The 26,101-nt window shown below is 39.5% G+C and overlaps 3 protein-coding genes across 3 annotated transcripts in view; 2 read left to right on the top strand and 1 right to left on the bottom strand.

Moving 5' to 3' along the window:
- The first annotated feature begins 1,600 nt into the window (after window positions 1–1,600).
- LOC138006597 (transmembrane emp24 domain-containing protein 4-like) lies at window positions 1,601–6,023 on the top strand. The gene is made up of 4 exons (XM_068853030.1): window positions 1,601–1,778; window positions 2,588–2,814; window positions 3,834–3,980; window positions 4,896–6,023. The coding sequence occupies exons 1-4, from the start codon at window positions 1,640–1,642 to the stop codon at window positions 5,043–5,045; spliced, it is 663 nt and encodes a 220-aa protein (XP_068709131.1). The 5' UTR covers window positions 1,601–1,639; the 3' UTR covers window positions 5,046–6,023.
- A 2,660-nt stretch (window positions 6,024–8,683) lies between these two features.
- Window positions 8,684–23,569, top strand: LOC138006595 (serine-rich adhesin for platelets-like). The gene is made up of 9 exons (XM_068853029.1): window positions 8,684–8,720; window positions 10,028–10,149; window positions 10,756–10,920; window positions 12,110–12,250; window positions 13,223–13,445; window positions 15,230–19,828; window positions 20,434–20,497; window positions 20,908–21,007; window positions 22,947–23,569. The coding sequence occupies exons 2-9, from the start codon at window positions 10,060–10,062 to the stop codon at window positions 22,980–22,982; spliced, it is 5,418 nt and encodes a 1,805-aa protein (XP_068709130.1). The 5' UTR covers window positions 8,684–8,720; window positions 10,028–10,059; the 3' UTR covers window positions 22,983–23,569.
- Window positions 23,570–24,448: 879 nt separating this feature from the next.
- The window catches only part of LOC138006594 (cilia- and flagella-associated protein 206-like), a 17,920-nt gene continuing 16,267 nt past the window's right edge, over window positions 24,449–26,101 (bottom strand). Inside the window, exon 17 of the mRNA XM_068853028.1 lies at window positions 24,449–24,726. Coding sequence (XP_068709129.1) covers window positions 24,585–24,726 — 142 coding nt within the window. The 3' untranslated portion in view covers window positions 24,449–24,584. The remainder of the gene's footprint in view (window positions 24,727–26,101) is intronic.

The raw sequence follows: 26,101 nt of genomic DNA, 5'->3' as shown, positions 1-26,101 counted from the left end.
AAAGGCTATTACCTTCAAGGTACACAATAATCACATGCATGGAAAGCTTGACTGGTTTGTTTAGTGCCTGGTGGATTAATCCGCCACGCTTGGAACACGCAAGCCATACTTACTTTCACTAGGGAAAGTTACTTCAGGGGAACCCAACGATAATCTTCGGTGAAATATGTGTTCGGGAGAGTCAAACTGTTCTAAGAATTTTGGTTTTACGTTGCAAACAGCTATAGATTCCTTCACTAAAACATCACCTAAAAGATTCGGCAACCAGGGAAAAGTACAGCAGTTTCGGATGAGCAAATGGTTCCCTGGAAGGCAACGTTCAGCTAGCAATTTCTGAAGTGAAGATTTCGCTCCCTAAAAGCGATTTTCAGCTAAGATATCCGAACAGATCAAATTCTTCTAGGTGATAAAAACATCTCTCTGGACACGGTCTTTAGACATTACATGGAGCCTAGAAATGTCTCTCAAAGGCTTTTCGCACTGCTTAATTTGCTCAGGGGTGCCCTTGGCTGCCTTGTTACTCGCCGGTTACTCGTCACCAGAACTCCGGTTTATTAGTCCATCCCGTACTTTGATTTAAACTTTGCTAGTGGTTTGTCAGAGAAAGAGATTTTATGCTAGAAAAGCCGGAGCCTTTGGGAAAAGAGCAAACGTTTCCTAACAAACCAATAGAGGGCCTCTTCGCTCATAAACTAGAAGGCTTTAAAGTTTCCGGGGACTGCTGCTACCAGTACACTGAGAGCTTTCCGCAAGATGCTCGGCAACTTTTTGACAACTATTCGTATTTCGAGCAACTTTTTGAATTAATTCTGAGCAATTTCTAGTTTTCTACAAATTCTGAGATATCGGAGCAGCTTTTAGTGCTTAAATTGGTCATGCTTCCATATTTCACAATGCTCCAGTAGACAATTTGTGAATTTCCTTTGAAAAAGGAGGAGCTTTGTCTTTGAACAAATTTATTTAGCGACGCTGGTTACAACACGCAAAATTGCACAAAAATGCTTAGAAATGTTACTTTTGTTGTACAGATTGCCAGAAGGCCATGGGCTACTGGATTGGATATTTTTGCATCAGACCAAATAAAAGAGCAACATTTGAGCAACTTTTGAGCAACTTTTTGTGAATTTTCGGGCAACTTGTTGAAAGCCGTAGCTGCTGCCAACACTTACTACCCATGAGACAATTAGCTCTTAGGCTGCAAGAACGTTGACGTCCCAGTCGTCACAACCGGTGACCTTTATCGTTTTTCTCTTTAGTGCTCTGATTCGATAATGTCATTTCATAGTTGTTGATCAAAATCTTTCAAAACTCTTTGCCGGTTTAGGCAGAAATGTCCCTTATAGCAAACACAAAACGTTTGGCTTTTTTATGACATCTAATTTAGGACGTCATGAAAACACCGAAAGAGAGATCAGATCAGCTTCCAGTTATCACATTTTAAGTTCGGAACCGCTCAAGCTTAAGCTGAATGTAAAGTTTACTAATTCTTTCACAATCATTCGTTCGTACGTTCTCATTCATTCGTTCGTTCATTTCAGTATTTGCGAGAGGAGACTGAAGACTAGCCAGTTGTACCGGGGTTCGCATGGCCATCTGGGTATTCCTTTCCACTGACGTGGCGTGCTTCACACAAAGAAACATGGCGGCCATGGTTTGGGTAAAAACTTTGCTTCTAGCTATTTTACCTGTGCATTTGGCCAGAGGCCTCTACTTTCACATGGGTGAAACAGAAAAGAAATGCTTTATTGAAGAAATACCCGATGAAACCATGGTCATCGGTAAGGTTTCTATTTCTTAAATCGAAGAGAAGCTATTTGACAGTACATTATGAAAATCGGTTTTTCTTACAGGTTCTTCATTCCTAATCTTTTTTTTTTAGTCAACCGTGTCTTTCGTATTGAGAAGTAACCTGTGAAATACGTAAACTACGTGTTGTATTGCTTTCAGGATTCTTTCTTTCCTGGAGTTCAATAATATAATTTATATATAATTCATTCATGTGTACAGAGCATGATATCTGTAGCATGTATATGCATACAAGACTTATTGCTTATCTTGTGTTGAGCTAATTGTCTTTCTTGTTTTTTATAGTAATTATGACTTGTTTATGAAAGTTCTGCCAGTGCCTTGCCAGCTTGCTGAGAGCTTCTTAGATCTACACGTGTAAAAGCTACTAGGTTAAAAATATCTCTTTAAAGTGTTCAGCCCACTTAACAGGGATGGAAAAAAAAGCATTATGCAACTAGACCTGTGAAAATGCAGCGAGGTTACCTCATCACAACTTTTATTTTCAATATTTTCCTTGAGAATGCTAATTATTATTGTGAAAGCTAACTCGACCTCTGTTTTCAATTGAGATCCCTCATGGATCCTCTGTGTAAGTCACACAAAGGATCTCATGAGGGAGGGGAGGGGGAGGGGAGCTAAGGCCACTTTTCATCCTGGTTGATGACGCTGAAATTGTGCACCTGAACACATCTACCAGTTTATCAGCCCAGCCAGCCCCTTAAACAGCCACTTTCTTATCTGTAAATGTGGTAAGAAAAATTATCAGTTGAAAAAAGTGAACCTTTTCTGTTTGAAACAGGAAAATACAAGACACAGCTTTATGATGAGAACATCAGAGATTTCCTTCCATCCAGCCCTGGTATAGGCATGCATGTAGAAGTTAAAGATCCCAACATGAAAGTTATTTTGTCTAAATATTATGCATCAGAAGGTCGTTTCACCTTTACATCACACTTACCTGGTGAACACCTCATCTGTCTACACTCCAACTCCACACGTTGGTCTCTATGGGCTGGAGGAAAGTTGGTAAGTTAATAATAATAATAATAATAATAATAATAATAATAATAATAATAATAATATGGTGGCCGTGCAGTACACAGAATCTTCATTTGTTTGTTTTGTGTACTTTAACTAAGTGGAGGTTGGGTGCTTAAGACATCCTGGACCTTCCACTATTGGTAGCCAGTTCCAAGATGGAGAATGCATCAATGGCTTGTAAAACCGGACAAACCAGCCATGCACCCCCACTCCCTCGGGAAGACAGGCACCCGTTACACTGATAAACAGCAGAAAGTAGAGGGAGGGGGGGGGGGGGGGGGGGGGCGAAAAAGCTGCTAAATGCTCCACAGAAAATGCTCCTTCTTCCTGCCACACTGATTTAGAAAGCTGTACAACGCAAAGTACATGGAATCCAACACATGCACAAATATAACAAAACCACTGATAACAATATTGACTGCAGTACTCCTAGTTGTTAAATCAGTTAACAACATTTAACCTCATCAAAATCTCACCATGCAACAATCTGTGGTGAAATAATCGGCCGATGCAACAAATAACCTAAATTGTATTTTTAAGAAACAGCTTGTGTCATGGTTTTGACAAAAAGCTTAAAGCTCTGAATATGAGGGTGTGACATTTGAAGGGTTAGCTTTTTGAGTTGCATTAATTTTTGTAGGTCGATTTAGTTTTACAAACCCTGTTGATACCTTTCTTCACTCTTCCACCAACACAGTCCAATAGTTTCTTCGTTTGTTTGTTGAAATAATGAATTTGTCTCAGCCAAGTCATTGGCTTTGTTTTGGATTGTCTGTAAATATTGCAAATGAAGAAAAAAAAATCTTCCTCCTGTCCACCTACTTTAAATGTGTGATACAGTATTCATGAAAACTTGCCAGATTAAACTCAAAAGCTCTCGAGTTTCCCTATTAAACTTAATTAATAATCCATCGACATCTGTTGTTAGACAGAGTAAAATCTGACGAGTCTCGCTCTCAAGGGTCAATGGGTTAAGATTTAATGATTTTCTGCTTCTTCACTAGCGTATTCATTTGGATATTCAAGTTGGTGAACATGCCAATGACTACAAAGAAATTGCTACAAAGGATAAACTTACTGAACTTCAGCTACGTATTCGTCAATTGTTAGACCAAGTGGAACAGATCAGCAAAGAACAGAATTATCAGCGGGTATGTTAATTATGTCATTTACTGACTTAAGGAATGTTGAATAATTTAGCCATTGTAATCCTTGCAAATCAAGCCCTTAGGTTATTCCTCAATTGCCTTGTTAAAGGAGCTAGGTCACGCTATTTTAGGTAATTTTGTTTAATTTTGTTAATTATGAGCGCTAAACGTCAAATTGGCAGAGCAATAGTCTTTCATTTTCAAAATTACGGCCACATAACAACTGAGAATGATTTTCCAGCTTTGTAAATGACATTTTAATATAGACTGATGTAATTTTGAAAAATGGTGGGCCGACGTTTTTCTAATTTACCCAAATTCAATCCATTTCAATCCTCTCCAGTTTTGTCCATCCATGTCCCTTCATGGCTTCCCTGTGTTTTCTTAGAGATCTTCTATAGTTTTGAACAGTTATTTTGATATTTTAGTTAATTCTATGACCATTCGATCAGTGCTGAAATTGCCTAAAATTGCGTGACCTAGCCCCTTTAAGGAAAAGTTATCTTTTTTTGGCCTTGTGAAATAATTATTATAACAGTCCTGCACAGTCCAAAAGCTGGTTAGAAAAATGGCTCATAAGTAGTTTTGTGTAGACATGTGCTAGCCAGTCCCCATCACCTTCCATCAACTGGGTGCCCTCAAAGACTCCCTGAAAAACGATTTGAGGCTGTGCAAACCAAGATTGTAACAAAAAGACATAATTTATCTTCTGTAATTTTTACCACCCATGGTTTAACTACTAAGCCAGCTTCTTTTCACTGCCCAATATTTACTTTTATACACTCTTTAGTGCCTCAATTACTCAACATGTAAACTTTTAAAGAAAACAGTACCGTGAAAGTCCAGCTATTTCTAGAATTGAAAGTTTTGCAGCTTTTTTTTTGTCATCTCCTCATCAATTTTGTTCTCTCTTTTTAGTTCCGTGAAGAGCGTTTCAGAGCAACTAGCGAAAGCACAAACCAAAGGGTCCTCTGGTGGGCTCTTGCGCAAACCCTGATTCTTTTGATTACTGGATTCTGGCAAATGCGTCATCTCAAGGGTTTCTTTGAAGCCAAGAAACTTGTTTAAAGAATTCAATATTGTTCATACAGACACTTGATCTGGGTGAAGGACAGCTTTGAATTTGTCTGTTATTTGAATGGCCTTTCTGAGCTTCAGAGGCAACTGCATAGAGGCCTTCTAAACAAGATCTAACTGCTTTGTTGACCATGCTCACTTTGACTGAGTGAGAAAACAGATCCACTTATTTCAAATTCTCTATGTTATATGAAAATTAGTAATTTCCATTGTAATGTCCTAATAGATGGTAAAATGGGTTTGATTTTAAGGGGCCTTTTTGTCTGTACTGTAGTTCCTTTTCATTGTACCTGTGATGTAGAATCCTTTGGCCTCAAACTTATGTTTGAAATTGGAAATCAGTACTGCAAATGCAAGCAAGAAAATACCTCCAAATCATTTGAGATGAATGACCTTGTTTGAATTTGATACAGGCAAAAGTCTTGAAAGTGAGGCTTTTGCACATTTGAAATTCATTTTGGAATGCAACATTTCTAAAATTAGTTTATCCATTTAATGACATCCATGTCTTACTCTTTTGCTCATTTTTATTTTGACAAAACTAAGTATTGTTGCCTGGTAATAACTTCTCAAAGTTACATGTAACTGGAGTTTTTAGTAAAGCCTTTTTCACTTTGGCTGAATAATCTGACGTCTGGTGGCAATTTTGACTTAACTTGCAAAACTCTTGGCTTAATGTTATCAGTAGAGTGATGCACAATATAAGTTGAATTTCGCATTGTGCAGTCTCAATTTTTCATACAGTGCTTTCACAAACATCACAGAGTGTTTGGCAAGCATCCTTATTCCAATAGTAGTCTGCCCTGAGAAGGAAGGATTCGTTAGATACATTGCACTAAGAAGCCTATCAATTTGTAGTAATATAATTATTATTTTTCTTCTAACCCAAATGAAGTGATACCATTGTTCTTTTATAAAATTGTTCACAAAACCCTTGAACTTATTAATAAACTGGACACTTGTAGTTAAGTGTGAAATTCTTATGTGGTTAAATTTAAGATTGTTTTGAAACATGTTAGCCTTTATATTGTTGTGGTATTCTTAACAATATTTTATTATTATGTAAGTGTTTGTGGGATATTGAGGGGAAAATGGCCAACAAGGTGCATGAATTCTGAACTGATTGAGCCTTTGGATACTTGTCTACACATTTTACAGTCAAGCCATGTCATACGTGACCAGTAGTTTTGAAATTTGAACCGAGTATTCAAATCTGCGTGCTAGTTTGGAGCTTTGCTCTTGAGATTCTAAATTCCGGTGGATATTTCCTTGATTATCGAAAATAATTAGCTATGAACTTTTGTTTTATTGTAAAATAAATGGTGCGATGAATTATTGTTTAGTTATTGTGCATTTTTTGTTCAAATCTTGGAAGTTCCAAAGAGGAATTTGAATGTTCATTTCAGTCTTGTGGATACTGGTCACACGTGACATACTTGCCAACAATTTGCGCAATCACGTTATACTTATAAATTATTATGATTCCATGAGCCAGCGTTGAATATGGAGGGTAAGGCCCGTTTCAAACGTCTAACTTTACATGTGCTGAATCTAATGCAAATAAGAAAATCTATTGTTTGCGCTCATTTGCATTAGATTCGGCACATGTAAAGTTCAATGTTTGAAACAGGCCTGAAATAACAAAATATAAGGTACATAGTGCCGATTTGGCAGTAGCCAATTCTCTTCTAACAGGTGGGAGTGATGTAATATTGTTTCAGTAATTTTCATGAAACACTAGCCTGCGCCTGAAATACGTCTTTGTTTGCAGGCTAATCAAACAGTGAACTTTTTCAATTTTACAAAATGATTGGAAATTCAATTTTACAAAATGACAGGTGCAGTTAGTGCCCATATAAGGTAATCTAGTATATTACAGACATCTGACTGTAGCTGATAACTGAAATTGAGCCAATCAGAATGCTAGAAATGCAATATTTGTTACTGAAAATTTGATAAAAGCTGATAACAAAGATTATTTAAGCCAATCATAACCCTGGAAATGCAATATCTATGGTTCCAAGGTTTAATAATAAAGTTATCTGCATCATGGCAGTATAGTAGACTGATAGCAGTCCAATCTATACCTGTAGAGCTGCACGTCTCGAGGTAGTAATATTATTGTGTTTTGTCATGCAATTGAGAGAAAGAAATTGCATGGCAAAGAATGATTGACTCAAAAAGCGCACTTCTCAACTGACATACTAACAGTCTGCAGACAGACTACTCTGATGACAACGTTGTATCTCGTGAGGCAACTAGGGCAAAAGTAGGCTATTAACTCATTCCAATGATCTATTTTCATTACCGGTAATTTGTTCGGTTTCATAGCTAACTGACCTGTCCTCAGAGTTGACTATTACATGTAAGCCCTTCACATTAAATAAAGGACCAATGCTGATATCAATTATTTGTCTTATTGTGAAAGTAATAATTCATCCTGCAAAGTACAAAATATAATAAAAAATGAATCGATACATTTATTGGGCATTGTTTGAAATGGGTAAAGCTGCCTGCAAAATTAATGACACATTCAGAAGTCAGCATGTTTCCTCCAACAGTATCTGGAATCCGGAAGCAGAATCCGGGGAAAGAAATCCGAAATCTGATATAGGGAATTCAACCAAAGTCACTTGGCCTGCACTAATTTGCGAAACGAAACGAAACGAAACGAAATGATACTGAAATAATCCTAAACATTCATTAACTGCATTAGGCCCACAAACTTTTTTTAGGCCTAAGGTTAGCTTTAATGAACGTTTAGGATTCTTTCTGTATTTCGTTTTGTTTTGCAAATTAGTGTAAACCTTTGGTTGAAGTTCTTATTTCGGATTCCGGATTCCGGACTTTAGTCAAACTCTCAGCTAGGTGGCAGCAGTTTCGAACCACTACTAACCCCTCCCCTCCCCTCCCTGCTTTACAGATGTACTGTTAAATGTCTCTGTTTATCTGTGATAGTAGTGAGATCAAAAGGTCCATCCACCCTTCCCTAGCATGCGAGCTGACGTTTGTTGCGCGTTTAACAGAGCAAATAAGAGGGTATGGGCCCGGGCGGGGGGGTGGGCACTCCCATATGAAACAGACAGGGATGCCCATCGTCTCGCTTAGGGGTGTAAATTCTCGTTTAGGGTTCCACGAAGAAACACAGAATTACGCGAAGAGAAACAGAAGTCAAATTTTCTTTAACTTGTTTTTAGGGGTCAAAATTTCCTTAAGCCACACCCAGATCAATCTCCTTTAGGGGTCACAAAAAGCTTGAGTCACGCCCAGATGGTCTCCTTTAGGGGTTAAATTCTAAATTTCCGACGAGCATCCCCGTCTGTTCTATATATGGGAGTCCCCCCCCCCCCCCCCGGGGGTATGGGCAGCCATTTGACTCAACTGCTTCACAAAAGAACACTTAAACTTCTGTATTTCGAACGTTCCATTTCAAAACCACTTATTTCGTTTCGCAAACCATCACTAAACATTTCTTTTTGCTCTGTACCATTTCAATTCCTTGTATTTTTGGAGGTGATGCCGCCCATGCATAAGGATGCATCTGCGGGCAGGCTAACCCTCCCATGTCTGGTTAATTTTTAAGCGACGCAAAGGCATTCACGGTTAGGACTGGTACCGAATGAAATTGCCTGTTTATTTTTGACCGCCAAAGCAACGGATGTCAAGGTAAAATTATTTGTACTTTTGAATACGCTGAGGGTTTAACAGTACAGAAACTACGCCAAGGTTCATTCTTCTCTTTTTGTCAAATTTAGATCCATTTCTTTTCACAGGACGGCTTCTTCGGCTGTACATGTTTAAATGAAAATATCGTATTTGTTCTTTGTCACTTTGTTCAGTGCCAAAAAGCATGTAAAATTCATGGAGAACCATACGTTCGTTTCAATCATTAAACCGCGCCGCAGATACCTATTCTTCCTCTCCTGAAGGTGCTCGAGTATTTCTTGGGCTTTTGATCTTCTGTCTGATACTACTCACTGAGCTTTTTACAACTTGAAGCGAACTTGCGTTTTACTTTGTGATTAAAAAAAAAAAAATCGTAATCTTTGCTTACTTTAAACCCACAGTTTCCTAAATCTCAACCGTGCATTCATTAAATGCTTACATGTATACAATCATATTCAGTGCATGTGTCTATAAAACTTGTCAACAGAGCTTTGCTGAGTTAAATGAAATTCAATTTGTACGTAGCTAAATCTACCTATGTTATTCTTTCTCATCGTAGACAATAAATAATTTAACCGTTGAAGAGATATATCAAAAGGTAAACGAACTGAGGCGTGATATTCATCTTCAAACATAGTTATCACTTGACAGCTGATTATCCTGAAAGCTTTAGTTGATAAATCTCTGCAAAATAGATTGTATAATTTATTTTGTGGACAGTGGTGATCAGAATAATTTAATCTATGAGGTCAAATTATTTATAGCAAACCCTTCACTCCCACAATGTCATCACAGAAGCCTATTTGGTCTCTCAAATTCTAATCCTCCAAGAATTGAACTTTGTTCTTTTGCAATTTGAATGTTTCATTTGTTTCTTTTAAAAGACAAGTTGGCTGAGCCTAATAACCAAGAATAATGAATAATGTTCACAAAGACTGTAATAACCAGGGCACGATATGTATTACTTTAAGGCTTGACTATTTCAAAAGAGATGTTATAGTTTAAAATCACATGTACAGGTTTGTTTTCAATTTCATGTGGTAACTGCGAGGGCTTAAGCAGTAGCTATAACATCTTGCAACATCTCTTTTAAAATAGTCAGCATCAAACCTCCTGAAATACAATCATAATGTAACATGCTTTCATATTACTTTTAGTTTGAAATGGATTATTTCTAATTGTATAAGTATTTTCAAGAGACCCAAATTGAGGTAGAGTTATTAATCCCAACAATTAAATAATATGTTATGGCTATTTATGTTGATACCAAGGAACAGTGACATTAATAATATGCTATTTATTTTTAGTTTGTAGTCCCAAGTGATGTATATTTTTAATAATGGAACAGCCAACAGTGGAATTGAAACCAAGTTCACAGTCAAGAGCTGGACAGTTACCAACAAATAAGAGACTTCATGATATTGAACAGGTAATTTTGTGAAGAAAGTCTCTCTGTGATTCATTCAGACCCTATGGACTGTTGTCAGTAGGAGGAGACACAATAGGAATCACCAGTCAAGAATTAGGCCAAATGGGATTCCTTTGAGAGGAGGTCCAACAGCAACCATTGACGTAAGCAGGGTCGTGGCATTTTAACCAATCAACAGGCATCATGGTACCTTGCAAGGAGGACTTCAGTGCAGACAAAATAAGTAAAACAGTTAACCAAATAGAAGGAAGGGTATTATTATGATCATCTCACACTCTGCTTATTACAATGATCATGATTCCTTGCTACTCTTTTGCTCCCTTGCTGCTTGCTTGCTCATCACTCAGTTCCCCACCAACTTATACCATTTACCTTTTAGCTTCAAATCTTAGTTCCAGCCCTGGGTAATAGAAGTTAAAAGTATAAGCCAGTGTACAAGCCCCAAACTGACAGCAAAATGATTGGTCACTTCAATGGGATTGAGAATGATTCAGAAGTCACATATTGTGTTGTCTTGCTTCAATTTCATTTGTCCACACATTAAACCATGTCAATTGATTACAGTTAAGCTGCTCTTAATAATAATAATGCTTCCACTCTGTTTAGGAGTATTTAGAACAGTGGCATTTGCTGGAAAACCTTGGGTCTAGTATGGAGGCTGCTTCTGGGATGCGCCCCATAGGAGGGGAAGACTTGGCATCTTCCCAACCCAGTGGAACAGGAGATGTGCATGAACAAGGCACCAAGTTGAACGATGATGAACAGGAAAAGGTTTGCAAGATTATCAGAGTGATTGACTGCATAAGCCCAAATACTGAATGTTTCAGCTTCCACAAAACTTAGCATTTTTGATCCATACTTTTAATAAATGTTTTGTCACCACTATCTTTTTGATTTACTTTGAAGAGAGAAATTTAACATGATTTCCCAGTAGAAGAATTTGTCACATATATTTCCTTTAAAACCTTTTATTATACTATTCTTTAAATGTCAATGGCATTGTTGTATTACTTTAAAAACTTGAGGTGAAGTGACACACACAATCAACTGAAGAAAATTGAACCGAAAGTGTCACAAAATCAGGATACTTTTTCTTTAGATTTACATGCATTGACTGATAGAACATTATTTTCTTTCTTTTTCTTTCAGTCAAATCAGTTATGATTTAGTAAACTGTGTTATTTTTTAACACCAATGAAATACCAGGTGATCTTTCGTGTGAAAACGTGATATCGTCACAAATGAAAAGAACATGTTATCTTCACATGTGAAAAGATCACCATTGCTATGGTTACATAGTAAATCATGTGGTTGTTCTTTGTAGTGACTACAAAACATATTAAGAAAAGTAAAATGGTGTGATATAATTTCATTCATTTGATGTTATATATTAATAAACAGAACATTACATGACCGCTTGGAGAAAGGAAATTTCTCTTCATGTGTTAAAAACTATTTCACTTAAATTCGCTGCACTCACTCGTGAAATATTATTTTAGTCAATACTGAAGAGAAATTTTGTATAGACCTCTGTGTGGCCATGTAATATCCTCTGTAACTCAGTGAAAGCAAAGGGATGGTAGATTTGTTGTGGCTCAAACTTTTTTTTGGTTTCAAATTTTTCAAACCAGTTCCATTTACACTGTACTTTGATTTTTCTTTGTCTATTATTCATTATCATACTCTGAAACAAAGGGAAATAATAATTTAACTGGTTTAAAAAATTTTGAGAGCCGGTAACCAGTTATTTTTACCGGCTTTTCAAGTACATTTTACCGGCTATGTTGATGGAAGTCAAGTAATGATGAACGACGGAGTGATACATGTGTACCAGCCTTCATTACCTGGTATTCAGTTGTCTTTTATCCTCCTATTCAAAATCTTAACAAGAACCCTGCAACAGATACAGGCTTTTTAGGAGATTGATGTGCTTTTTGGTTTATCACTTTTTCTTTTCCAGGAAGGTAGTGCCCAATGGTTTGTCCTTGGAGAAGAGTCATTAGACGATAGGGGCACAGGAACCCCATCTGAGGATCAACAGATGGCCCATCCTGGTGTTTCTAACTCAGATCAGACATTGGAAGGAGAAAATATCACTCAGGTCAGTACAGTACATCACATTTTTTGGATTATTATAGTGTTAGCATGTATGCCCATGACTCTAGTAAAAACTGTTATTCAGGATTTAGTATGTGCTCTGCTCGAAAACCCTTGAATTTCAGCAGTCTGATTTAATGCTCTTACACTAGAAGTTGCTAATAACAATTAAGTCCAGTGCTGCAAGAGGAGTCGGAAAAGTACACACTTATTTGCTTTGAAATAGTTGCACAGCACTCAATCCCTAAATGGAAAGGAAAGTGGGAGTATTCCAGAAAACGTTTTTCAGAAGTGCAATAAATATAATGATATTAAAATAATACTAACGATAAGTGTATGTAATTGCATGGGCCTAAGGGTAATAATGAAGGCTAATGTCACACATATTTTCAAAGTTTTCACAAAATTGCCTGAGTCAACAAGGGAAATTTGGAGAACTTTGAAATGCCAGTGAAATTAATCCTTACATTGTAATTGCACAAGGGCACATTGCGATTACATGTTTATCACTGTCCAGAAAGGGCAACATTAATGAGAGAAGCCCGTTCACTAATGCCACAGCAAAAGGGGCTATTTCTGTTAACAACAACGATTTATTGAATTGAACTTCAACCGAATGAAAGCATAATTATTAAGTATGTGAAAAAAAAAAACAGTTTCATCAGAGTCAGAATCTGGAAGAAGATTCTCTTCTAATTTTGCTTGTTCTGGGTAAGCAACTGTTAACCAATCAGGGTCAAGTAATTGTGCCCTCGTGATTAAGAAAAAAATGCCCTCCGTCTCCTCAGCCAATCAGCATTCAGTAATTTTGCCCCTTATGTGATAACAGTTATTATTATTATTATTATTATTTTATTATTATTATTATTATTATTATTATTATTATTATTATTATTATTCATCTTGCACCCTCAGAGATTATATATCAATTTTCTGAGTAGCAAGTCATTCTTATTGTTGTGTTTATTTGCTCCAGTTATCACCATATGCTGAGCAGTGGCACGAACTAGAGCAGCTTAAGGAAAGTGTCAGGTCTTTAAGCCATGCTGCAGGTTTGCTGCAGTCACCTCATCTGCCTCCTGAAGATGATGAAACATTAGCAAGTGGACTGAGCAGTGGTTCTTTGAGTGTTGAAGCTCTTGATGAAGTTGGTGTGTTGGAGGCTCAAGTGGTACCACAGGATGGAACTGTCCAGGAAGGTAAACTATTAGACTAAGTTGGAATCTCATATTACATTCTTTACCTTTCCGTAAACTTAAGATGTTTTCCAAATCTATTTTGTGATGGCATGATTGAGATATGAAATGTAAAAACAAAATATTCTAGCTTCTTCTTTAAATTCATTACAAGTGACACCACCTTAAATTGAAGGGGATGTGTCACAGTATTAGAAAGTTTAGGAACGCAACGTTTTTGAGCTGCAGACAGTAACCAGAAAGGAACATTTCACATGCCAGGACAGTAGTGTCTCCCAGATTTTTAACCTAATCATCTGTAATGGAGGAAAGATACTTAACAATATAAAGGTGGTAGTGACAAGACAAGTTAAAAGGGAAAACAGCTCACTTCCCATTGCCACATTATGTCCGATACTCCGACATAATGAGATTCCTGGTACGTCACAATAGACATCAAAAAGTGTCCCGCTCTTTATGTCTCACAAAACTGTTACTATTTTAAAAGGATTAGGGTTGGGGGACACTTTGTGATGTCTACTGCGATGTACCATGAATCTCATTATGTCGGAGTATTGGACAACCCTCCTAAAATGCTAACCCAGAAATTACCTTTAAACAACATAAACCAATGCTTTGTGACAAAAACATGTCTGTTCAGCAAACATAATTTAAGTCACAAACAACAGAGATAAACTTTGAAAGACTGTTATAATGCTGAACACTTTTCAAAAACCCCAGTAGTTGCCATCCATTTCAATCTTCTTTAATTTTGCTCATTCCTTCCTGCTTTTGCATTTGCTGGTTGATTCAAACCTTCCTTCAATGTTTGAAGAAGTCACATGTATTTTTATGTTTCTCTTGATTTGGTTGCCAGTTTCAGTTTCAGAATTTTGCTTAATTTCGTTACACATCCCCTTTAATAACAATAATTATTAGCAGAAACCCATAAGGGTTGAAACGTGTAACACGTTTACAGCTTCCGAATATTCAGTGCTAACTGATTGGTTGAATGTTTCAGTGCTAAGTACCATATTTGGAAACCCCTCGCTGTTGTTGTCCCAAATATGGTACTTAGCAAATTGAATATTCAGAAGCTTGTTTCCCAGCACACAAGGGGCCGTTACACCTTATGGGTTTCTGTTATTATTAAATACTGTACTAAAACAGTGGATAGCGTTGAAGGTGCGCTAAGATTCGCCACTCAAATTCCGAATATCCTTTGCTATTCACCTCCGAGCAACTTGCGCGGGATTTGCGCCCAAAACTATTGTAATCTTTGCGGGAGTAAATGAGTTAAAATCATCTTTTTGTGCTATACTATCTCACTGTTTCAGTATATGCTAAAATAACTATTCACCTCATTGTTGGTTGCTAATGGTATACCTCGTCGCTTTGCAGCTTGATAAATATACACCACTGGCACCTCCACTTCGATGAACAGTTGTTAAATAATAATTATATTGTATGTTTTGACTATACTGTCAAAAGCCAAAGCTGGCATTTTTGTCGACTAATTTTATGATCTGTCCACTTAGAACAACATAATCACTCTTAAGTTATATAGCACTTTTTAAGATCCTTCTTTTAAAAAAAAGGTCGGTCTCAAATTCTAGTTTAATTGATTTTACATGTGTGTTAAAAAATTAACATTTCTGATGCAAAGCCATCGTTTTGAAGTGATGTTTGCCAAGTCAAGCTCCACGTTTTGAAATATGCTCCAAGTGGTCGGTCTCAAACTTGCAAGGGCGAGAAACGTTTGTTATCCCCTTGAGTTGCTTCATGTGAATGTAAATGTTCTGTTGCAGGTGTTGCGCCACTGAGTTTGGAACAAGAAGCTGTTGAGGTGGTGGAAAACATTGATGAGGATGATTCAGCAGACAGTGGAGCGTCCTTCAGTGTGCACGATTCTGGCATTGACGAGAAACAGTTAAGAAACGAGTGGTTTCCTCTCAGACCAAGTGCGGTTGGAGAAGACGACGAAGACACCATTCAGATGCCTTATGCCACAGGCCAGGCTTCTCATGGTGCCAACAATGTCAGATTGCAAAATGTACCTCATGTTTGGTCTGATGAAGATGGGAAACAGTCACCACCAGAGAGGTCGCAGCCAGATGGACGAGACGGACCAGATCTCAAGAGGATGCCGTGGATTAGCACCACATACGGCAGCACTCCACAAGTAATCTCAGCTCCTGCTCAGAGCCAACCAGTGGCTAGTGTAGCACACACTAGTAAGGACAGTGAAAGTGATGTATCCGTGGCCTCTCAGCCACACAGTCAACACAATGTAACTCCTCTGGAAATTATCACCAGAAGTGTTCCCCCTGTCAAGAAAGGTCTGAACCTTATGAGCGAGTTGCGACAGAGGCACGCCCCTCAGTTAAACAGTGATAGTGACACAGAGAGTCCAGTGTCAAAGCTGCTTGGTCCTAACTTCCGTGCTGTGCAAGAAGTGTTGGATAGACTGAAGCGGGATAGGCTAACTGACAAAGTTGGTGAAGAGGCGAAGAATGCAGGTTCAGACGGAGGCTCCATGACAAAGGACTATGTCGAATACATGTCAAGTGCTGCAGCGCTAAGCAATAGCGCTGGATCAAGGGATTATGGAATGGAGTGGACTTCTGGGCGGCCGGTCACTGCGAGAAAATCCTCGTCTGAAACGGATGCAGTTGTTTGGCCCAAGGCAGTATCCCCAAGGTTCCCACCATCACATAGAAAAGGACACACGGTCTATAGGCCTTCTCAGGATGAGAGTCTACGGAGTTTCTCGGAAAATGACATCACCAATGTTATAAGACCTTTGGACTCGAGACAACAGTTCAGCTGGACGAGTGCAAAAGTATCTTCTTTGCATCCAAGTGAAATTACCCCTGTTGATACCATTCCAAAAACACCACTTCAAGCTACCAACAAGTATCCCATAGAGCTATCGCTGCTAAGTTCCTCCAGTGCTTTGGATCCATTAACTCCAGGTGAAATGTTAGATGATGCGGGATATGGCGGTCACAAAATACGATCGTCTTTGGATTCCGCTGATGCTTTTCCTTTAGCAGCCAACGGTGGTGCAAATCTACTGACAAGAGACTACTCTGTTGTTGTAGCGACTAGTGAAGATGTGTTACATCGCCACTTGCGCAGTGATACATTCGGTCCAACTCTGCCACAGGCAATTTTGCCAAGCTCTGGGACTCATTTGCAGGCGCCAATTTCCAGAAGTTCTATAGCAAGTAGTATAAAAAGCTCACGAATTGCTTGGGGCGGAGAGACACCACCCGCAACAAGGGATCCAATCCAAAGAGCTCCAAATCAAGTACTTCCTCGTGTTTCTGTAGAAAGCAGCGTTCCAGCCCTAGGAGCAGATAGTGGGTTGTCATTGAGTACCTCGAGAGAAAGGCCTAATCGCATAGAGACAGAAGAAAGTTTCTCTGTCATCCCAGCAGATAACTTTCCACTATCAGGCCATACCAGTTCCGTTATTGATGGAACAGAAGCTGCCCCCATTTCCATTGGTGACGCAAGGGAGGGATCAAAGGATTCGAGTCGAATGGGAAATGATCAAGGCAAAGTGCCGCAGAGTGGTGGTAATTTGCCTAGTTTAGGAGACAATGAAAGAATGACATATTCCGGTGACACCTATGGAACAATACCCGCCCCAGATACCATTAGTGCTGCATCAGTTGCAACTGCCAAAGAGGAGTCTAACGATTCTTTCAGAACGGGTCAAGATGAGGGGAAGGCATTGCCGAGCGGGAATGGTTTGGAGAATTTACGAGAAAGCGATACAAGTGCATCGTCGGATGATACGGACGACCTCCTGAACTATGAACCAGTGTTGGAAGGCAATCGACAGTATTTACGAATGCAGAAGCATGCGCAATCAAAGCAACTTGATTCTGGTGCGGTGAACAATAGAGAAAACAGAATACTTGTGAAGTCATCCAGAGACCTACCTATGGGAGATACTGTTAAAAGAATGTCTGATCGAGAGCAATCTTCATCCACTTTGCAGGGCCAATATGACAGTCATTCGGAAGTCAATGACACTCATATAAAGTCCTTACACTGGTCTCTTGGGGCTGGGACAATTTCTCCAATATCTGAAACCATACTGGCACAAAGAGATTCTAAACAAGGAAAGTCATCCACCCCATTAGGTTCAGTAAGTGAGCGCTCCAGTATGGAGGAAAGTGAATTTTTGCAAGAACAGAGTCTTGAAAATGATACATTGGTTGACGTAGAGGGACGTGACGTGGTTGCAACCAAACAGGTCCCGAGTCGCTCCACAACGGACTTTTCCTCCTCAGACGAGATTTACAAACCGGTTCTTTATCGGGATGCTTCGGGAAACAAGGAGAATCATCCAAATGAGAGTGTTTTCCAAGCCTCGTCTTACGGTATCTACGACATCCGAAGGTCGTCGGGTCCTGGAAGCACTAACAGGCGTAGGAAGGCCATGGGACTTGAACCAAACCCTGCAAGAGAGGTTTCGAGTCAAAATGGTCCCGGGATGGTTTACATTTCAGGGAGTTCAACACCGAGTAGTTCGCACGATAGCGTTGGTAGGGCTTCAAAAGACATTGGGGGCCTAGCTGGAAGAAGAACTGGTCATCGAAACGTTCAACTTGAGCAAGACAACTATGAAGAAAGTTTAGAGAGCAACGAGGAGAAAGTGAGACCAAGACGTCGTGAACCAAGGGATTCGAGAATACTAAAAGGTCGACAGGCTCAGGATTTTCGCGATCGGTACCACGATGCGCATGCGTTACGCGAGAAAGAGTCTGAACGACACAGAGCACGCGCAGTCAAGGATTCTTCTCAAAATCACAGAACACCAACGAAACTTATCACTTCAGAAAGATCGAGCCATTCGGTTAGGAAGACTGTGGACGAAACCGAGGAGAATCCGTCCAAGAAATTGGCAAGTTTGGTGAAATCGAGGCGAAGAGCCACCGGCGATAGTGACGGTACATCGTCAAACAACTCAACAGCGGATAGGAAAGCCAGAACTAGTAGAAAACACCCTGATGCTAAGACTGGCAGTCGTTCTCGCGTCAAGACAGATCGACATGCTGTGAAACCTTCTAGGTTGGATGCGAACATTTCCAAATTGTCTTCACTGGTGTCGAAATCCATGGACGAAAGTGCTTCTTCGTCTTCTCGTGCCTCAGTTATTCAATCTCAAAAGTGGCCGATTTCAAAAAGTAGCAAGCGTAGAATGACTTCGTCTAGTGAATCATCTGATGTTTCTGAATTCTTTAATTATGCATTCATGGAACCGCGTCTTCGCTCCTCAATGAAACATAAGATTCGCATAAGAGAGTTGCTTAAATCAGTAAAAGCACAGGATATTTCTCCAATAATCAGAGTTCGAGATAGCACGTCGACCGAATCAGCTACTAATACATCAATCAACGAAGAGAAAGGAAAGGAAACAGGGACTGAAAGAGAGAATGTCGAGCTCAACGAAGGCACCCAAGAACCTTCTCCAGATCTATTACATACTCGGCGCCCTGAAGCCTTCACAGTTCCATTTTCTGACCCAACATATGTGGACAGAGAACCAAAGTGTACCTGCAGAGCTTCACAAACAAGAGTTGCACATGCGACTTTGCCAGCCAAGAGCAGAAAAGTAGAAAGAAAAGGTTACGGAAAGGAGTTTAGGTTGCCTCGTAAACGAGACGTTGGCGTAAACTGTCCGACTCCGATCATCACACGAAGCCCAGCTGCAAGCTCAGACGAGTCATTTCATGGTCAGTTTGAAGACGCAGGCACACAGACTGAAGAGTTTGTTGGCCAACGGAAAGCAAACAGCAAAGATAAAGTGGAACCCTATAAATCTCCGAGTAAAGGAGCGAAAAGTCCGCTGAGAAATAAGGAAGAACGGGGTGTCATTTCTCAACCTTCACCCAAGACATCGGATTACGTGTATAACGTGGATCATCGGGAAGCTGTTCGATATAAACCAAAGGAGCGATTGATACCCAGTCAAAACTCGCCAGATCACAGCGTGAAGACGACTTCTGACCGATCAAGCCGAGCCCAGGTACCAGCTTGGTTTCATCCGGTGACAAGCAAAGCGCAAACTGAGCCAAAAGCTTTATCCGAGTTAAAAACGCCGAGTAAAAGTCGCTCTAATGATGAGCTAAGGGTAGACGTGTTTGATGCGGCCGTGAATTCGTCAAGCTCTCTGCAGAAGCTCAGCCTCCAAGAAGCGTTTCTCTACGCGAAGTCGTCTTTTGTGAAGCGCTCAACGGAAAGAGTGGCAAGAATAGAGCAAGCTGCCCGGGAAAAAGACAGGCGTAAATTAATGGAGGAAGCTGCAGCAGAGGAAAGGAGAATAGAGGCCTCTAAAAGAACATCCCCACCCGACACCCCTAAGATCAAGACACGTGTAAAAGGTTCTGGTAAGTTGATTTTATTTTGACTGGTTGAGGACGCAGTGGTTCTTTTGCTATGGAATCTTTAGATAGGCTGTGGGCGAAGCCGCATAATTTATGTCAGTGTTTCGTGGGGAGGGTGGAGTAGAGCTGGGGGAGATGCGATAGAGACGGTCCTGTGTATCAAAGTTATTTAAGTGTGCCCTGGTAGGTGAAGGCTGCGTTAGGGCCGATTTACACGGTACGACTTTGTCGCATGCGACAACGGCTTACGATAGGCCCACGACATGATTTACGATTGTTGTGTACGTCAGAAAAAATGTCGTAGCATTTTAAAACATGTTTTAAAACGCTGCGACAATCGTAAGTCATGTCGTAGGCCTGTCGTGAGCTTGTCGCATGCGACAAAATCGTATCGTGTAAATCGGCCCTTAGAGTATTGAAATGTTGAAAAGGGGATGAAGTTCGAAGTTAACAATCAAGGGTCTTGCTTGGGCCCGGCATACACACGTCATGTGTGCCATTAATAAAATAACTTCTTAGAAAGCTTCTGAAAGATCTTTCTTACTAGGACTTTCAAATTTCTTCCCTGAGAATTGTGATATTTAAATCCACACTTAATCTAATTTCAGACCAGCTTTACGTCCCAAAACCGCGACAGATGACAAAAGCAGAGATGAAGGAACTTAACCAAAGGTAAACTCAGACTACTCCAAATATGATCACTTTTGTCGCGCAAAATCTGTTTTTTTTTTTTCGTGTTCTATCACTGGGAAAACCTGATTTCGGACGATTTGGTTAATCAACTTCTTCAAGCGAGGTTGAACAATCTAAAACAAGCTAGGGTACAAGACACTTTCGTTTTGATGCGCGGGTTCTAGGGGCTTCATCATTTACATCCTGTGTGAAGTTTGGAAAATGACCCTTTATGGGAGTTACCGCATTTCAACCAAAAGCAGTTAAGAACGTGTTCCCTTTAGAACTTTACTGAAACGCATCACCTTGAAATCTGGTGAGGTCAATCGCACTAAAACATGACATACACGTAACAAAAATAACCATGTTAATTTGTCTCTGCCTCTTTTCTGTGGTTATTTTTCTGGCAGGCTATACAAGAACCTACCCGAAGTGAAAGCGAAACACGAAAAAATGAGAAGACAAGCATTCTATCGTACAAACAGACTACGAGCTCAACTTTATGACAAAGTATGTTAACTCGTTTGTTGTTGTTTTTTTTACGTGGGATGCCGTAGGCATACCACGTCTTAAAACCAGTCGAATGTTTTTTTTTGGTAGTCACAAATGTGCATACCCCACGGATATTCTCCGATCGAGTGAATCCTATTCTATGCCCTTCAGTATTTCCAAAATCCCTTACGGCGATTAGAACACCCATACTTGCCCCGGCTGTCTAGCGTTAGAGCACTCGACTACGGTGACGGAAGTTCTGATATTGCGATGTGAGCAAATATTTAGTTTGGAATCCTTTCCGCCCGCGATGATTGACACAGTATTAAACCTCACATCTGAAAGTATTTGATAAAGTGGACAGAAGATTTTTCTTTAAGAACGGCAAGCTTTAAAGGTAAGGAGAATTTTTTACGTTATTTCTAGATCTTGCTTCGTTCTTGTGTGTTCCATTGTTCAGTCTTTCCGACGTAGAAAGAAGATAAGAAAATAGCCTTCAACGGCCAAACGAAATAAAAAATTAGCTATCATCGTCACGGGGACCGCGCACCCCCATACAAGTACTAACCCCATTCGAAGGGGCTTAACTTTAGTTGACACTTGGACTAAGACCATATCAACGATTACGATCTTTGTGGTGAATGTCGAATTTAAAATCTACGACGGCGACGGTCGACGAAAACGTCACCCCACAATATGATTTGGCTCTATCATAAGTCTTTCGCGATGATTCAGTCTCGTTCACGTCCTACAATGTGGGCGAAGTATCCTAAACATAAATTGGTACGAGCGGTTTCAGAGTTAAAATAGAGAATGAAGGATTCTCTGTTGGATGCTTACGTTGTCGTCAAAACCTCAAATTTGGTGATTTCACGTCGTCGTTATGCAGAGGACCGCTAAGATACTTGCTAAAATACTTGCTAAAATCCGATTCTTTATGCTGTTTTAACCGACGATATTACTGTTTTGTGGCGATGTCATATCGTCACCGTTTCTTAAATTCCCTAGAAATTCCGCCCGACGGGGCTCAACTTCAATGAACTTTTGTCCTGGAAAGCTGTCAGAAGCTCAGAGTACACGCTTAAACTTGTGGTCAAAAAGAAGTTGCAAAGGAACTTGAAAATGATCAACATGTCAGCCGTGAAGCCAATGTTTCCCCATTTACTTTTACTTTCGTCAACCTTTCTGGGATTACTATTTTACTGAATCACATTTCTTCTCAGGAGGTATTCAGTAAAGACATCAAAACAATATCGTATACTTTTAGAGCTACATATTACGCAAAGACAACTTGAATGTCCTGAAAAACACAACGCACCCTGTTGACAGTTATGGGAAAAAAAAACATTCAAGTTACTGCACTACCACACGCAATGCGTGCCTATTTTTTATAACATCCCGTAAATATCCCGTTTCCTGATAACCCCTAATAGGGCTTCGTTGTTTCCAGTGAAATTTTAGTAACATTAATAATGAGAGTTTTTACAACAAACAACTTAAGTTAAATTACAGATTTATCTTTCTGGTAATGTCTCGCCATTTTCCGAAGTCCACTGTAACTGGACAATAACTTGTTGTGCATCCCACGGATACGCCTTATAGGCGTCTTGTTTTTCAGAAAAAATAGTATCCTGAAAAGTGTCTTAAAATAAACCTGTTGAAAAACTAGACAGGCTAATGCATTTTTTCCCAGGAGGCCCTTTTCACAACTTGTGAACCGTTAAACTGAAACTATCTAGTTCAGTGCCTTCTTTAGAACAAAGCTTTCCTGCGCAACGCACAATATCAAATCTGAAAATTGTATAAAATACTGAATTATATTTCCAGTAGTTTCTGAAATGTTCTTAACATCTTCTCTTCTTTATTCATTCATTCTCTTATTCATCCATTCACTGCCTCCTCCCTCTGCCCCCCCTCTACGTTCACCCACCCCTTATTTTATATTTTATTCTTTCAGAGAGTACGTACCCGCCTCAAAGGAGCCGGAAAGTGATAATGACTGATCGCAGAAATTGTAATCAAAGCCCTCTTCGATGACCTTTATTTATTTTGTTTTTAATTTCAGTATGAACATGTCGTATCGTCTAAGTTTATGGCACGTAACACTTGTAGAAATGGTAAATAATAAACCTTAAAGTTTTGTCAGTAGAACAGCCTCCTGTTGAACCTTTTGGGCAAAAAGTAAGGGAATACGCAATGACTGCACAAAACTCGTACACCTACAAAACTACACGTAGAGTGAGAAAAACAACTTCCTCAGTTGTTTCGTGAAGAGCGCAAAATAACTATAAAACCGAATGGGTGGATTTCCCGTGATGAGGAAGATGATTGTGAGAGTGAAGGCGACCAAAATAAGGGGGATTCATTGCTGGAAAGCGCGTTTGCGAAAATAGGGACTTTTAAGATTTACGACGGCGACGTCCACGAAAACGTCACTTCAAAATTTAACTTTGAATGTCGCGGTTTTTCCACTTCGTTCACGTCGTAAAATGTTAGCGAATCATCCTAAAAATAAATTGGTACGAGAGCTTTCATAGAACGAGTTTCAATCTAGTGTCGTAAAACCAAAACCAAAACCAAAGTAATAGGCTAGTTTCGAATTGTGCAGCAACAAAAGAACAGAGTCGAGGTTCAGGGGAATAATTTGCATTTTCCTTTGTTCTGAACAATACAAAATGCTAATTATTCCCCTGAACCTCGACTCTGTTTTTTTGTTGCTGCACAATTCGAAACTAGCCTATTACTTTGGCCAATCAAAAAGGACGGAGACAATCCAGTAAACCAATCAAGACTCGAAGTAATTCACATAGCCGACACAAAGCGCGGGAAAATGTGCACGCGCAAGCCACGATTGGTTTTGGTTTCACTTCTGATTTGTTGAAAATGTGGCGCGAGAACTTTGAACCAATCACCTACCAAAGCAATGCGCGAATTACTTTCGACACTCAATCGAAAACCGCTCTAGTAAAAATAAACAATTAAATTTGGTGATTTCACGTCATTGTTATTTAGAGTACCGCAAGAACATGTGCTAAAATGCGTGCTGCACGTGCAGCACGATTATTTTTCTTTTTTTAACCAGTGATATTCTTGCTTTGTGGCGTTGTCGTTGTAGTGTGCGTCGCCGTTTTTTCGCAAACCCCCTAATTTGCGATGCCATTGTCGCGGCGCGCTGCTTTCGTGAACAAAAATAGCTCTGGGCCCGGTTGTTCAAAAGCCGATTAAAGCTAATTCCATATTAAAAAAAAACAAAAAGGAGTTCATTTCTCCACTCCCAAATGCTGTTCAACGCTGATATTCGGCAAAACTTTACATTAGAAAAAGTCAATCTTGAAAAACAAAACTTCACCGATTATGTTAATCGGCTTTCGAACAACCGGACACTGGATAACAAACCACCGCCTGGTTTGTTACTCGCAATGAGACGATAGGGTGATGATAATAATAATAATACTCGCTTTCTTCAAACGCTATCATCTTTACTAAACACTCTAACCAGTACAATATTAATTTAGACAATCTAAAAAGTATTAAAATTGTTTTTTTACAAAGTTCAACTCTGTTTTCAGTAAATGCACAGGTGCAACAATTTTGTTCAGGTTTGATCGACATCTAACGTTAAATCCACTACGTTCATGGTAGTCTTGGTCGAGTTACAGCCACGCAAACCAGCGACGAACGTGGATGGCTTAGGAACATTCGTTGATGAGTCTCGCTTTGTCTGTGTATCTGCATCCCTGAAAATGGCACAAAAGCAGGTGATTAACACAACAAGAATCCTCCGAGGTGAAACAAATTGTGCACGAGGAATCCGCGCACAAGTCGTACGCGTGTGCACACCACAATCCAACGTTAAAACGTTTTTGACAGAAAAAGCGGTGAATTGTCTTTCTTTTTCGCCCATCTCTCCAAATGGTTTTTTTTTTTATTGATTTGGGACGACGGATGATGGTAATCGGATGAGGCAATTTGGAAATCTCTAAAACAAGATTGCTTTAACGGCGCAAGCAAATTGTAGCTATGCAGTTTACAATCACTTGCTTCAATAACAAGTACAATTTTCACAGGTGCCCCAGAACAAAATGAGAATGATGCACACACAAGGTCTGTGTTTCTTCTCTTTTGGAACAGTGCGTGTGTTTTTGTTTAATTAACGTTCCACAGAGACATGGAGGTTACACGACGATAATAGAACGTAAACGAAATGGAAAAGCGATCCTCGCATCCTCGAACCCAAAGGCGAAATACGAGCAACAGTTTTGCTAAACTTGTCGCGCAAATTGTAGGGTGGTAGAACGTGCAACATCGCTCTACAATTTGCACGGTGTTTCGCGACAAGTTTGTCAATAATGTTGCTCGTATTTCCCAGCCTTACCTGGACAATTTACGCAATTGTGTCTTGTAGACACCTGAAAATTTCAGGTGTCAAATGATTCAAATTCAAGTACTAGAACCTCTTACCATTAGCAAAACACATTACAAGGATTGAAAAATTTTGTTCTGTTATTTAAAGGATGAAGACTCCGAATCTGTCAGGCCGGAGTTAAGGTGGCTCAAACTAGTTTCAATACTTTGAAGAGACACTCTTGGCATTACAACACTGTATCACGGAAGATGCAGTCATTTTTATGACGCAATAAGTTACCTTGGCAACAAAAAGGCCCAGCAAAGACACCCTATATTTTGGCTTTAGTTGCTCATATTTCAGAAACGAACTCGGTGACCCCCATTTTTTTATCGCTGGAAAGTGATCAGAAGGCCAGGGTGAAACTTAATGCAAAGTTTGAAAAAGACTCTGTTCTGCAGAATCAGAGGCACCTTAAAAAAATCACAGAGTTAAGGTGGCTCTGAATCCGCTGCACAAAACTTTTTCAAACTTTGCAGATAGTTTCATCTTGGCCTTCTTACAACTTTCCAGCAATAAAAAATGGGGGTCACCGTGCTGACATTTGAGATATGAGAAACTAAAGACAAAAGAAAGGGTGTTTTTACAAGGCTTTCCCGTTGCCACGGTGACTTATTACGTCACAACAATGACCGCGTCTTCTTTAGCAATAATTGGTGTTTCCTATGGTACTATAACATTGCTAATACGAGAAACAGAATTGTAGT

Source organism: Montipora foliosa, chromosome 6, assembly GCF_036669935.1.
Source record: "Montipora foliosa isolate CH-2021 chromosome 6, ASM3666993v2, whole genome shotgun sequence".
Lineage (NCBI taxonomy): Eukaryota > Metazoa > Cnidaria > Anthozoa > Scleractinia > Acroporidae > Montipora > Montipora foliosa.
Note: the sequence above shows the minus strand (reverse complement) of the source record. Positions and strands in the feature narration are given on the sequence as shown.

Excerpts from the sequence above, each read along its gene's own strand:
- LOC138006597 (XM_068853030.1), top strand. The coding sequence starts at position 1,640 with ATGGCGGCCATGGTTTGGGTAAAAACTTTGCTTCTAGCTATTTTACCT. Across the intron at positions 1,779-2,587 it reads CGATGAAACCATGGTCATCG|GAAAATACAAGACACAGCTT; the intron begins GTAAGGTTTCTA and ends TGTTTGAAACAG. Across the intron at positions 3,981-4,895 it reads AAGAACAGAATTATCAGCGG|TTCCGTGAAGAGCGTTTCAG; the intron begins GTATGTTAATTA and ends CTCTCTTTTTAG.
- LOC138006595 (XM_068853029.1), top strand. The coding sequence starts at position 10,060 with ATGGAACAGCCAACAGTGGAATTGAAACCAAGTTCACAGTCAAGAGCT. Across the intron at positions 19,829-20,433 it reads GACACGTGTAAAAGGTTCTG|ACCAGCTTTACGTCCCAAAA; the intron begins GTAAGTTGATTT and ends ATCTAATTTCAG. Across the intron at positions 20,498-20,907 it reads ATGAAGGAACTTAACCAAAG|GCTATACAAGAACCTACCCG; the intron begins GTAAACTCAGAC and ends TTTTTCTGGCAG.